The 14,369-nt window shown below is 35.7% G+C and overlaps 1 protein-coding gene across 1 annotated transcript in view; it reads left to right on the top strand.

Annotated features, from left to right (window-relative positions):
* Positions 1-12,587, top strand: part of LOC137655796 (V-type proton ATPase 16 kDa proteolipid subunit c) — a 12,992-nt gene extending 405 nt beyond the window's left edge. Inside the window, exons 2-4 of the mRNA XM_068389948.1 lie at positions 3,837-4,020; positions 4,980-5,133; positions 11,148-12,587. Coding sequence (XP_068246049.1) covers positions 3,837-4,020; positions 4,980-5,133; positions 11,148-11,201 — 392 coding nt within the window. The 3' untranslated portion in view covers positions 11,202-12,587. The remainder of the gene's footprint in view (positions 1-3,836; positions 4,021-4,979; positions 5,134-11,147) is intronic.
* The last annotated feature ends 1,782 nt before the right edge of the window (positions 12,588-14,369 follow it).

Here is a 14,369-nt window from a genome sequence, read left to right as displayed (position 1 = left end):
GTTTTGTCCGTGTCCTATGGGCCAGGATGTATAGAGGGCTGTCAAGGGACTGTCATTGCTCTTGGTAAACGTTCCTAGTATATCGCTAGTGGCTATTTTAATGTTGAATTATAGTCGGGAATCATAATGGCTATTTAAAGATCCACATTAATGCATTTACTAAGCTAGGTTAAGTGTATGGTAATTTTGGTATAGTAGTAACCTTAATGTTAAATTTTCACCCTTACATTGCCTCCAGTCAAGCAGTTAAGTTGGCTTCCACTAAGGGAAGCTTTTGAGTTTTATTTTTGCTGGTCTACATAGGTTCCTATTTAAACCTCAAGTTCGTGCATAAACGTGCTATACTCATTTAGGAGGGCTGTACACCCTTTCCCCCTTATATAAACCCCCAGAACAAATATATTGTGGGGCAAAGGCCGTTTTGTGACAGTGTTATTACCCCAATTTCAAAGTTAAAGATGCTAGTTGTAAAGTTCCCGTATGACGTTCATTCATACTTGCTATAGATTTATTATGTAACCTCTTGCGTAAGGGTCCAAAGTGTTGATATCTTTTCAGTATTTGCTCTGGTCTATCGTACTTTTATTGGCTGTCCCATTTTATACATTGTTACTTTAAGGGCTGCTTATCTGGTGCCATACAACAGGGGAACCCTATTATCTACAGGACCTCCACGGTCGTTTTATGATCATTCCAGAGCACTTAACATTACACGTTTCGTCTCTGGTCTATCGTACTTTTATTGTCTGTCCCATTTTATACATCATCACTTTAAGGGCTGCTTATCTCGTCCCATACAGCAGGGGAACCCTACTCTCTACGGGACATCCACGGTCATTTTATGATCATTCGGGAGCACTTAACATTTCACATTGCGTATTGCTCTCATTTAATACTCAAGTTTCTAATTGTATTTTATATACTGTAGGATGTCTTCTGAAGGTCCATAGAAATGTTAAGTGATATATTAGGTCTGATTTAAATGTTAATTGGGTTAAATCATGACATCACCTTGGATATTAGGTCATACCTTGTCACGTGACCATCATCCCAGTTACAAAATAACTTCTAACTCTTTTAGCTTAAGTAATACAGTACTGTATTGGTTTGTATTGAAAAATTTTAAGTGTAGGAGGCTGTTGGGAGTTACCAAAGTATTTCCGGTTCAAATAGAATTCCAAATTAATTTTAGAATTAAAGAAAATAATTGCCTAAACTTTCAAGGGGATGTTTTAAAACCAATAATAAAACCTGCTAGTTAAAACTGTAATCACCTTAGGCAAACATAGGGACAAGATTAGATTTACTAATTCAATGATCTAATAATTTGGTAGGTAATACAGCTTGCAAACAAAAATCGCAGAGAATTTATTAGCTACTTCTAGTACTGTTTTTATAAGTTATGGTAGCAAAGGGAAGCATGTTGAATTAGATTAAACTTTAAGATTACAATTTGGCACTGTATGGTTAACTTATGGGCATTTCTGTTCTATATATTTATGTGCTATCTGAGGGATAGCTTGTTAAAAGATTTGAATTATAAGAGGAAATAATATACTTTACTTTGATGGATGATTTTCCGGTTCCATACAGCAGGGGAACCCCACTCTCTACAGGACCTCCTCTGTCGTTTTACCTTGTTCGTTCAGAGTATTTAAAGTTTCATGTCTCGTATTGTTCATTTACTGTTAAATCATCATTGTCCAAAGACACCTGAAATAAGAAAGTCTTCATGTCTTTAATCATTTGAATGTTTCGTGGGAGCTTATTATATAGTCTCAGGGCTGCATATTTAAAGATTTTAGAGCCTATAGTAGACATATATCTAGGAATTAAATTTGCTTAAAAAATAAAGAAAATAACATTACAATAGTTACTTTTCCAAAGTTTTCTTACCAAGTCTAAACTTTCAGTATCCAATTTATTTAAATTGAAATTTGCATGTTCTTAATTGGAAATTCAATTTCTTTTATCAGATAATATTGTAGGAATTGATATTTTGCTGAATGTTTAATAAATTTGTCTGTAGATCAGCAACTTTTATACATTAACTTTGTCTGTGCATTTTGTTACAAGGCTGGTTTTTAAAATTCCGAGTAATAGTTTATGAATAGTATGGTTTTCCATCAAGTTGGTTTCATGGTTTTCAATGTGTCTTAAGTTCATTAACCTTTTTACTTAGACTCCTGTTGAAAAAGAATCTATTTTCACCAGATGCAATAGAATTTACTTAATGGTATTTTCTGTGATATAGTTCGGGATAGAAATATTGATATCAAAACTTCTCGGCTGCATTGAAGCCTATACAGTAATACCAGGGGTTACGAGTTTATGGGAGTGAACTCACACAGAAATATATATCCTTAAGTAAATTTTTTTCCATACTGAAATTCACTTGACATTTCTGTAAATATTCTTTAATTACACTAAATTTTTAGAGGATTTGTAATGGTAATTATTGGAGAAATTGTAACTCATAACAGAAAAGACTTGACAAATTAACTAGCACTTTACCTTTGGAGATTCATGGCGGGCGTTTGCTATGATTGAATTTCTTGATTTGTGCTTTCTGGACTCATTGTCTTCTTACACCTGAGTTAAAGTGGGGTGATTTGAGCTAATGTTTGACAAAATAGAGTAAAAATTATGCATGGGCACCGTATTACTTTGTCTCGTGATAAACCGAGTACTATAGTCAATTTTTTTTAGCGAGGCAGATTTGCACCGACTCGCAGCTGTGGGCCTTTTCGCTCGGAAAAGTTTCCTGATCGCTGATTGGTTAGAATTATCTTGTCCACCCAATTAGCGATCGGGAAACTTTTCCGAGCTAAAAGGGCACTGCTGCAAGTCGATGCAAATCTGCCTCGCTAAAAAAAATGACTATAGTTCAATGAATGTTCACGTTGCACAATTTTTGGTTGGTGGCCAATGCAATGCTCGTAACCCAATACAAATTTGAAATGAAAATTTATGCTTCTACTGTATTCCAATTAACTTGTAGCCCGAGGTTCTAGGATGCTGTTTTAATGCCCAGAGTGAAAAATTAGTGGTAACAGACATTAGTTAAGCGTAGAAATCATTTACCGCAGTGCATTGCTAAAGATAGTGTACAGTATTGAGTACATTTTCTCTTTCTGCAAAGAGATTGGTAATGTACTGTAAAGGCCTTACTATGGGGAATGTCTTTCTGTCAAGTAGGTTAATGAGCTTAATATGAGCCAAGGTTTGTAGTTTTATTACTCATGTTTAACATGTACAGTTTTTTTTTACTTTCTCTCTTCCTTTTCTTTGTTGTTCTTTTCGTTATTTTGGGCTTGAAACATTTTACATTCCATCTGGCATTGCAATTTTGTTAGTACACTAATGAGTATCTAAACCTGTTTGTGAATTTTATTAAGATTACGGAATTATTATTATTACTTGCTAAGCCACAACCCTAGTTGGGAAAGCAGGATGCTATAAGCCCAGGGGCTCCAACAGGGAAAATAGCTCAATGAGGAAAGGAAACGAGGAAAAATAAAATATTTTAAAAATACTGAAATATCACTTTATAAACTATAAAAACTTTTAACAAAACAAGAGGAAGAGAAGTAAGATAAAGGATAGAACAGTGTGCAAGATTGTACCCTCAAGCAAGAGAACTAACCCAAGAAAGTGGAAGACCACGGTACAGAGGCTATTGCACCACCCAAGATTAGAGAACAATAATAACTCTTAAATACTCAAGAATATAAACATACAAATCTTGTAGTTCATGCATGGGTTTTTTGTTTGACAGGGCCAGAGAAAACCCTTAATGTTGAAGTAAAAGTATAACATTGATATTTCTTTTTCAGCCCTAGGAGCTGCCTATGGCACAGCTAAATCAGGCGTGGGTATTGCAGCCATGTCGGTGATGCGACCAGAGCTGATTATGAAATGTATCATTCCTGTGGTTATGGCTGGTATCATTGCCATTTACGGTCTGGTGGTGGCCGTCTTGATAGCCGGAAAGTTGGAAGAAAACTATTCCCTCTATCAGTAAGTATTTTTTACTTTTGTATGTACAATCTTCTACAATGTCCCACACAATTGTTGTAATCCGATGCCTGCACCTTTCGTAACAAATTTTTAAGGCTTGTAAAGTTTCAGTAATCAAAGGTAAGGAATAATTTTTAAAGTGTTTAAAATATCTGGGTAGGTTAGGTTAGGTGTTTGTATAAATATAGGATAATGTAATACGATTTGTTAAATTCCCTTGATGGGTAAGCAGGATTAACGTTTTAGTCTGTGCGGTCAAAAATGTTAAAATCTTTTGGGTTTTTGGGATGTAGGTCCCCCTTTATAGATTATTTTTTTTTAATCAATGCCACCTTCCCTACATTTTAAATCATATTACTGATACTGTATCCATATTTAGCATAAGGAAAGGGGAATATTCTATTGCATTGCAACTTTATGGCTACACAAAATTTGAAGACAAACCCACAGACCCCATAAAAGTTTGTGAAACTTACAGGTAATTAAGTTTTTGCACACTGGTAATATAGGTTTGTTGTATGATCACACAGCCAGGTAATGTAAGTTTATTATAGTTCACACACAGACTGGTAATGTTATGCAAGTTTTAAGTTACCCAGATAATACAGATTAGTGATGTCAATTTATTGTATGTTATCTAATTATCATACAGTATTTCAAAGTTAAAAGTTTATAAATTGTAAATACACTAATGTATTTATTAATCACTTACAGGTTGTTGATTAATGTAAAAAGTGAGATAGTAAATTTGGCTTCTTGTATTCTATAATTTTATATGTATGAGTAAATTTGTCCTCTTGTATTCTATAATTTCATATGTATGAGTAAATTTGGCCTCTTGTATTCTATAATTTTATATGTATGAGTAAATTTGGCCTCTTGTATTCTAAAATTTTTTATGTATGAGTAATCTAAGCCTACAGATGTACAGTATTAAAATGCTGCCTTCCTTATTTCAGTGGCTTTGTTCATTTCGGTGCTGGCTTGGCTGTAGGTCTATCAGGCCTGGCAGCTGGATTTGCTATTGGCATTGTTGGTGATGCCGGTGTGAGGGGAACTGCGCAGCAGCCTCGTCTATTCGTCGGCATGATCCTCATTCTTATCTTTGCTGAGGCAAGTGGTTTTTTGTTCTTTTACTATTATAGGTTATTCGTTTTACTGAATTTACATATTTTTTCTGATTGATTTGAGGTTTTCTGACATCTACGGTCATTGACGCCGATACTTATAAATAAAGAATAGAGAATACTGTATTCAATTGAAGCCATAAAAGGAAAGATGTCATTTTAAGAAGTTAAACAGCTTTCAGAAGATCTGCTTCTGAAGTAAAGTTAAAAATACCCCTAGCATAGTAAGAGATGTCGTGTCCAAGAATCTTGGCAAGGATGAACCTGCCATCCTCACCTCGAGACTCAAACATATCTCGTTCTTACACCATTATGGACCATTTCTATTTTCACTTGTTTTTAATGGTTCACTCTATAGTATTTTACAATCTATTTTAAATTCAGATCTAGATATTTGGTTATATCTCCACTCTATAGTATTTTACAATCTATTTTAAATTCAGATCTAGATATTTGGTTATATCTCCATTATCAGTACATTGTCATCCCAAATATCTTTAACCCTACTGGGCTGTGTAGCTCAGTTATAAAGAAGAGAACTCTAAACTGTTAAGACAGTTAAAACCTCTGTTAAGGTTGAATTTTATTGCAGGTTATCTCTGCTAATAGAGTTGGTGAGTTCATGTTAAGCATGTTTACAAAATTATTTCATTTAACGTTCCTGAACTTCATCTGTTATTTCTTTGAAGACCAAAACTGATTTAAAACAAAATTTATACCTTTACAGTAAGATAATGTCTCCAGGTGAGAACCTTTGCTTTAATCTACAGGCTGCGTCACCTGGGAATAATGAAATTGATATTTTCCTTTATCCAAAGAATTTATATATTAGCTGTAACAGATTTGACAGTGGTATAGTATTCAGATTGGCCTTTTTGGAAGTACAGTACCTTGTGACATCACATTTTGAGTAAATGTGCAAACTTACCACTTTTTAAAAGTATTGTTTGTTTGAAGACTGCCGAATTCCGTTAGTAGTTTCTCCAATAACACCGTAGGAGATTAGTTGATGCAGTTAGGAAATAAATTGAAATTATAAAGTGTCGATAAGTCGGCATATGATAAGAAATTATTAAAAAGCATATTTAGATAGGATAGAAGATAGTTTTGCAGTTCATACTGTCTTGGGATAGAACTGTTGACAATATTGTTTGTAATGGAGTGTTGGAATGATTGGTGCCTTGCCGTTAGGTTTGGATCTCTTAGGTTTTGAGGTGTCTCCATTTGTTTGACTACTTTTTAATAAAAGTAAAAAAGTTAATGGACTTCTCAGGAAAGGATTGTAATGGTATTCCTCATTTGGACAAGTTTTAGGATTAAGAAATATAGGAGGTTTTCTTGGTATATTTTGTGGAACAATAAAGGTTTTAAAGGCCGATCATGAATGGCAGTGGCAAGGGACAGTGACAATGCCTTAGCCAGCAGGACATGTCCTAGGGTCTAACCATGATTTTTATCCATACGACTAGGTTCCAAGCCCCCTCTCCACCCAAGTTAGGACCAGGGAGGGCCAAGTAATGGCTGCTGATAACTCAATAGGTAGACATATAGGCTCTCCCAAATACCCCATCCCTAGCTCACAAAGATGGTGAGGTTGCAGGCACTGTAAGAAACTAACGAGCAGGACCTGAACCCCAGTCCAACGATTGCCAGGCAAATGAGTTTCCAGTAGGCCACCGCAACCCTTAATTGTGGCGTAATTATCCTCTTGACCAGCCGGGTTGTACAGTTTGTAAAAAAGACACCTATTTTTTTAATTGAGTAATACACAATTGGACTACTGGACCCTCATTCCTGTGAAGCTTGGCCAGTCCTTTAGAAGGGACTTTGTTGGCTTCTTTGCGTGGTATATTATGAGATTAGGAGAGTACCATCTTAAGTCAATATTTCCTGGTTATTTGGGAACTCATCTCAGGCTGTTTGAAGATCTGGTGTGAGTGATGAAGGGGGACTGACTTCGCTACCATTTTAGGTATTAGTACAAAGTGTATTGTCAGGTTTCTAAAGTGACTGAGAATCTTGTTCTTTGAACAGTTAGGTACCTTAAAAGACTAGATCTGAGTACTCTTGATGTCATAACTTTGTTGTTTAGAGCACACCATGACTGAGTTGGAATAAAAGGCAGTTTTTTGTATATGACTTTAACTGTTTGGAAAGTTCCTCAAGAAGCATTTGGAAAACCTAGTCATCTGATAATCAATAGGTTCTTTGTGAATTTGTTAAATATATGTTGTAGTTTTCCAGAAGAATGGTTGCACTTACAGGAACTTTAGTAGGAATCTGAATTGATTGTTGTCAGTTTGGTTATCTCTAGCTTTGCACTACAATGTACAGATGATTCCACTTATGAAACCTCTTGGAAGTTAGGAATAGTTGCCCCAGCTGTGAGATGTTCCATAATTATGATCTGTTTTTGAAGAATTGTTTCTTAGATTGGTTGAAAAATTTTTCTTGGGTGTTCTCTTTTCACAGGATACAAAAGAACAAAGATTACAAATGTCTTTTTATTTTTGGAAATAGGTTTTAGTGGTAGTCTGAGTGACTCCCTTTATTCTAGAATATTCTTGAAAGGTTTAGTGTTTCAGGATATCAAAGCCTACAAAATCCTGGTCGACTATTCGGGGCAGTTGATATGTTTTGAACTTCGTTACCAATTTGTTAGTGGTTTGGTTGGGGAACCCAGGAGAGAAACCTATACTGTACACAGAACCCTTATTTGAAAGTGGGGTCTATATTGATTAGGTTGTAAGGAGCCCATCGTCATGAAAGGTATGTGTACTTTATATCCAAGAAACTGACTGCAGTAAAGCTTTAACACCTGATTGTCACTTAGAATAGAGACTGAAGAATCTGAACTAAATGTAGCTAGTTATATTGTAAAGTCTCCATAAAGGTTGCCAAATGGTTGATGTAACTATTTGTTGGTTTATTTTGTCAGGTAGCACATCAACTATTGATCTTTCTTGTGCTCCCATAGATTTTTTAGGTAAAATGGATAAAATTGTTTAAAGCTTTGACTGATTTCTCACTATAAGGAGTCCTAGGACAATTTCCACCAGACTGTCTTATGCCCAATTTGTGCTAAACCCCTTACTGTTACGTGGTATTAACTTTCACAGAGGGCATGGATTAACTCCTCTTTAGATAAAGTGGTGCTTGGGTCTGTGACATTAGCAAGATGAAATTCCCATTAGGACCTTACAGGAAGCATTGGTGCATTTTCTTCTAATGACACAGAATACACTGGCTTAGGATTTTATCATCTTCTTACCAAAGCTATTTATATTATGAATCTTCCTGAAGTAAATTTGCTGTTAATTTACCGAAGGAATAGATTTACCAATACGTTTTGGATGTAGAGGATTGTGTCCCTTTCATTACAATGCATTCTTTTAGCCATTGGCTTATGGTAGTATATTTTGTCACCATACATAACATAATGGTCCCTTTGTTTCAGTCGACCATTCTTTTCGTTGTTTGGGTTGGCGATATTTACTCTGGGGATTTTTGCTCATCCAAATTGGTTTTACACAATGGAGTAGTCAAAAGATGGCTGTCAGATTTTTATCCTAAGGTATGAAGTTTTGCAAAGCACTTGACCATAAAGAATTTTTCGATCTGAAGTCCTCCAGATTTGCAATGTAATTTTCTCATGTTTTTATGGGGAAGCAAGCAAAATAGGAGGTGCGGAACAGGTCTCCAGGATTCCCGTTGCTGCTTCATTGTAGTAAAGACAACTGGATGACAGGTTAACAACCTGTCCATTTTCTCTCTATGGGTGGAATAGTGCACCTCACTTGGTGCAGTCTTAGCATTACTGAAGGGTCTTTGTAGTATTTCTTCAGCCTCTAGATGTACTTTATTTTCATATACTTTTCCTCCATTCTTGCTCTTCCATTTTCCAGTTTTAATTCTTTCTTTTTTAACTTTTTCTCATGATGTACTAATTAGTTAGTACTCTAGAGGCAATTAAGCACTGAATGACCTACAACAGGATTATATAGCCTAGATTCATAATACCATCTACTGTTTGTTCAACGGATATACTTTTTGATGCAGGTGGTTGAATCTGTACCACAACCCATTTTGACTTGTCAATTGTCCCATCCTACTTCAAGGCAGTTCTTTCACTTGGTTGAGATAAGGGTTTTATGGTTCTGAAAATTTCCCTACAAATCTTTACCAGAACCTTTGTAAAAATATGATTAAGATTCATTAACTTGGTGGTATCTTGACTACTGTACTTGCCGGTAATGGTGTTAACAGTAGCGGAATTGTCGTATAAGTCTGTTCTTATTTGTCAATCTGTTGGGTTATAAGTTACCGTGGAGTGGTTTGATTTTGATCAGGGTTAATATGTGAATCTTTTAAAGTTCCATTGCTTGGATGCTTAGTCTTAGCTCCCATTTCTTGGATATTCAGCTTTTTGGTCTCCCATCATAAATAGAAGACCAGTCATTTGATTAAGGTTATAATTAAGCAAATTGGGTTTGTGAACACTGAAGGTTTTATTCCTGGCCTTTATTGGGCACCTGTATAGTAAATGGTGCATACTTGGATTTTTGGAAGAAAGTTTACCTATTCACCCAACATAATTTTATCCTGAATCAACTGTTAATGTTATGGTTGAATTTGCTAGGTCACCTGTGTGCATAATGCATCTAGTTACAGATGTTAAGTGCATTTTTAAGCGTGATATTCAGTATGTGCTATACTAGCATGTCTTTGATTACTAATTAGAAGCAGAGACCCTTAAGTATGTGTTATGATTAATTAAGACAACTTTTCCATTTAAGAAAGGGAAGGGAATGAAACCTGACTTGCAAAATATATACCTTATTGGCGAGCCCAGTTTCAATACTGTATCGTGCTCTCATTGTGCTTTGATTTTAATATGCAACAATCCAGTAACATGGCCTCTCGCTGCCACCCGTAAAGGTGTGCCTCCAGAATTTGTATTGTTGGAAAATGTAGGACATTTTGAAGACACTGGCCAATTCATTTTACTCTTATAGCTTCAAGTATCACATTGTGTAATTGGCATAGTAAAGTACATTGCTGAATGGGTAATCACGATTAAGAAAAAGTAGTGATGAGAAAGTACACAATGTTTGTTAGTTTTATTTGCTTCATTCCCTATCAACTCTTTGACCTGTGGGTGTCCCTGACGTTGATAAAAGTCACAGCTGACGAACATACTTGGCATTTAAAAAAAAAAAAAATGGTTTCCAAATATACTTTAAAAATAGAAAATTGCATTTTATCATATAATGTGCCTATACAGAATAGTGTTTAGAGGTTTAATTGAACCACAGCATTTGGTTCCTAAAAACTATCATAAGAATAGTTTTGTTTTGTTAGATATTTTCTTAGGTAATTTATATATGATTTTCTATCATTAGAAAAACCTGTTCATACAAATTTATTTCGGAAGTAAATTTGAAATATATTATTCCTATCATTAATTTGTGCAAATATTCATTTGCGTAGGTACTGTAGTGTCTTTTCCAAAATATCACTTATCATACAGTATTTAGACTGGTTTTATTGCAATATTTTGTCATAAAGTATAACCTTTTGGATAAAAAAAAAGATTGCTATAGTTTAAAATATTTAGGTTACTATGGCCATTTGAAGGTGTTTCCGAAGAGCCATGGTTGAAGATTTTATGGAAAGTTTTAACGGAGTGTTGGGAGTAAGAGATGCTATTTACTGTATATACAGTAGAGTATAGCATAAAAATTCTTATCTGGTATTGCGAGGTTTAATTGATGATGTCGTAAGTTTATGGATTTATCTTGCATTAAGAAAGTTTCATCTGATCAGTTCATAATTTAGTCTTATTTTGATTTCAATTGATGATTCAGGTTTTAGTGTAATATATTTAGCATTGGCTAAAAGGAAAATAAACAATGGTTTGGATTTCCTACGGATAGGTGAACTTGTACACACTATACTAAGTTGATCTTCGTAATAATAATTTATTTTTCTCCCCTGCAGGTATTGGGTCTGTACGGTTTGATTGTCGCTATCTACCTTTACACCAAGACTTAAATTGGTGAGCAGTCTTACATAGTATGGAGCCCTTATATTGCTCTTGCGTTTTTACCTCCATGTCATAGAAATTTATTATTTATAATGGAAGTAGGGCTCTGAATTTCTAGTATTTATTTCGATAATTTTGTGAGGAACAAATGTATAAATTTTTCTTGATTTCAGTAATTTGTGCATAATAGAGAGATTATGTAATAGAATTTTACTAAGGTTGAATACAGTACTGTCATACATATTTCTTTTAGAGTTGATAAAAAGAGTCTGCCCATAGTAAGTTGTGATTCATCATTCCCCCTGAAAGGTAGTCTTCTTCTAACATCATTGTCTCTTGTTGCTTCCAATGCATACACTTTGGTGTTGCATGAACAAATTTATCCCTTTGATCATCTCAGTTTAAAACCGCAGATTCTTCCCTTCTGAGTTTCACCTGAGAGTGTATGGATTGTGTGGAATTCATTACAAGTTGCCTTGAACAATTGAGAACTGTAAAAGAGTAATTTTTGATCAGTCGTCCGGTGGGAAAGCAGACTTGAATCTGTATCTATATGATTTTTGCCTCCAGAAATATCGTAGTCCCCTATTGTGAAATACTTAAATGTCGATGAGAATAGTTGTCCATTGTGCTCTGTGACCGTTATTGTTCGTACGTGTGTGTAAGGGAACTAATCTTAAGTGGTGATGGATTTTTGCCATCTCACCTGAAGATGATGATCTATTTAAATAGTATGTACGGTACGTTGTGACAGGCACTTGTTTTAGAGAACCATGCAGCCATGCACTGTATACTTTCCCAAGTGAGGTGGCTATGAGAATTTGATAGCAGCAATGAGCTGATGATGCTTCTTGAATAAGGAATAAAACAAAAATAATGATAATCTTGAAAGTGATATGCAAAACTAGTATTTTCAGCCAAACCTTTAGATTGGGGGAGGGGGTATAAAGCCTTGCTGGATTAGGTGCAAGACCTCTTAATGCCACTCACAGTTGGAGCACAATGGCCCTTTTCTTTTGATAGAGAAGGGCAGTTTATAAGTTAGCTAATTGTACAGTATATTTATACAGTAGTTAGTCAATGTTCTGTTATATTGGGTTTATTAAATAACAGAATAATGACAGCTTTAAAAGGTGTATGCATTCAAATTTTATGTACAGTTTTATCCGTGGTTTAACAAATTATAGTTTCTGATGTGAAGTAATTCCTTAGATTAAAAAATGTAATGGTCAATAAAATCAGAATAGACATTCCATGTTAGGATGAGTGAAGTATTCGTTTCCATTTTATTTATGGAAGGCTCTGGTTGTCATTGTTAAAAGCTAATGCATTGTATAAATGGTTACAAGACATTATGTAATGGTATATTGTTAATAAATAAAGCTTAAGTTGGATATTAGGAATATCATTTCATTCATCGACCAGAAACTTACTGACGATTCGACGACCTGAGCTAGCATGCTTCCCGACCTCGGGTCGCCTCGGCTTACTGACGATAAGACGACCTGAGCTAGCACGCTTCCCGACCCCAGGTCGCCTCGGCTTACTGACGATAAGACGACCTGAGCTTGCACGCTTCCCGACCCCCAGGTCGCCTCGGCACATATCACACTGCCTGAGGTTGACCCCGTAGAAAACGGAAAGAGGGTAAACAATACAAAAAGCTGGTCGGTTTGGTAGTTACCAGTAACTACTAAGAAGGTAGTTCTAGGTAAGTAACAGTGTTGGAACAATTCATATTTAAACTCAATACAGAATTCTAATTGGAATAGAATTCTGGGATGAAGTTGCTAAGAATTTGATTACTGTACTTACAGAAAAAGGGAAATTACTGTTGTGACTGCTAGCTACAGCTGAAGATGCTGAGGGTACACTCTGGCACACAGTTCTATCTTATATCTCTTCCTCTTGTTTTGTTAAAGTTTTTAGTTTATTAAGTGATATTTATTTTAATGTTTGAATATTTTATTTTCCTTGTTCCGTTTCCTCACTAAGCTATTCTCCCTGTTGGAGCCCCTGGGCTTATAGCATCCTGCTTTTCCAGCTACGGTTGTAGCTTGGCAATTAATAATAATAATAAAATAGTGGAGAAGTGATAACAAACTAGCATCAAGTATGGTATCTTGAATGCAGTAACTTGACTTGGTTTTTGTTGAGATAGGAAAACCTTTTTTCTCTAAAAAAAACTAAAAGCAATAGAAGCGGGTTTTGCCTGTTTCAAACCATTAGTCTTAATCTTTACTAGGTAAGAGACTACTAGCAGGTTGTTACTATGCATATAGAAACCTTTGTCCCTTGAAATACGGAGATGTCTTTCACAGACCGGGAACAACAGGTGGTAATTGGGGCACTAGCCCTGCCCACCAACCTGTTAAAAGACCAAACTTTTGATTCTTACGCAGAAACGAAGTACTGTATAGTAATTTATATGGGTTTACTCGGACAAAAAGTAAGGGTGCCTAAATAATAGGTAATCACAAGTTACTATGCAGTTTTATATGCTGATATGAGGCAAGCTTTACTCTTCACTGGGTTGTTGTAAAAGGTTGTTCTCTCTTGCTGCTTTACAATCAGAACACACTCAACACTGAATGAAGCCCAGTACAAACTCTGATTCGTGTATCAGCCTCGTGGTGCAGTAGTGTTGAAAAAATTACTAGCGGCCAAACTGTACTGCAACACTGCTTGGTTGTTTTCATGTGCTATCTGCCTAGTTGCAGTTCAGCTGTCATTGAGAGAGGATGTATGCAGATAATTTACTCTACCAGGAGACTACTGAGAGGATGTCCTTCAGCTTTGAATGCTGACGCAACACTGAGCAACGCATCAAAAGGCCGGCCCATTAATAAGTTGGCGGTGCGGTTTTGTGTCGAAAGGTTTTTTTTTTTTTTTTTTCCCATCGCATCCACTCAATACTGCGTGCATCATGAATCATAGTATACTGGACCTTACTCTTGCAGTGCTTTCTAAAATTATTCTTCTGATAGAGTTTGCTAGTGTAATGCTTGCAGTGATGGTCGCCTTTGTGACACCTTCATGAGTCTGGTCGAAATAGATCCAAATCCACTGTGCCCCAAACTGTAATGGTAACAGGTGCTCCACAAGAGTATTGTAGGCAGTGACTGTCATCCTAATGGAGAAGTATCGTTCCCGTCGCAAGAAACCAACTGAAAGGA

This window comes from Palaemon carinicauda, chromosome 16 (genome assembly GCF_036898095.1).
Source record: "Palaemon carinicauda isolate YSFRI2023 chromosome 16, ASM3689809v2, whole genome shotgun sequence".
NCBI lineage: Eukaryota > Metazoa > Arthropoda > Malacostraca > Decapoda > Palaemonidae > Palaemon > Palaemon carinicauda.
This window is presented reverse-complemented; position numbering and strand designations above follow the sequence as displayed.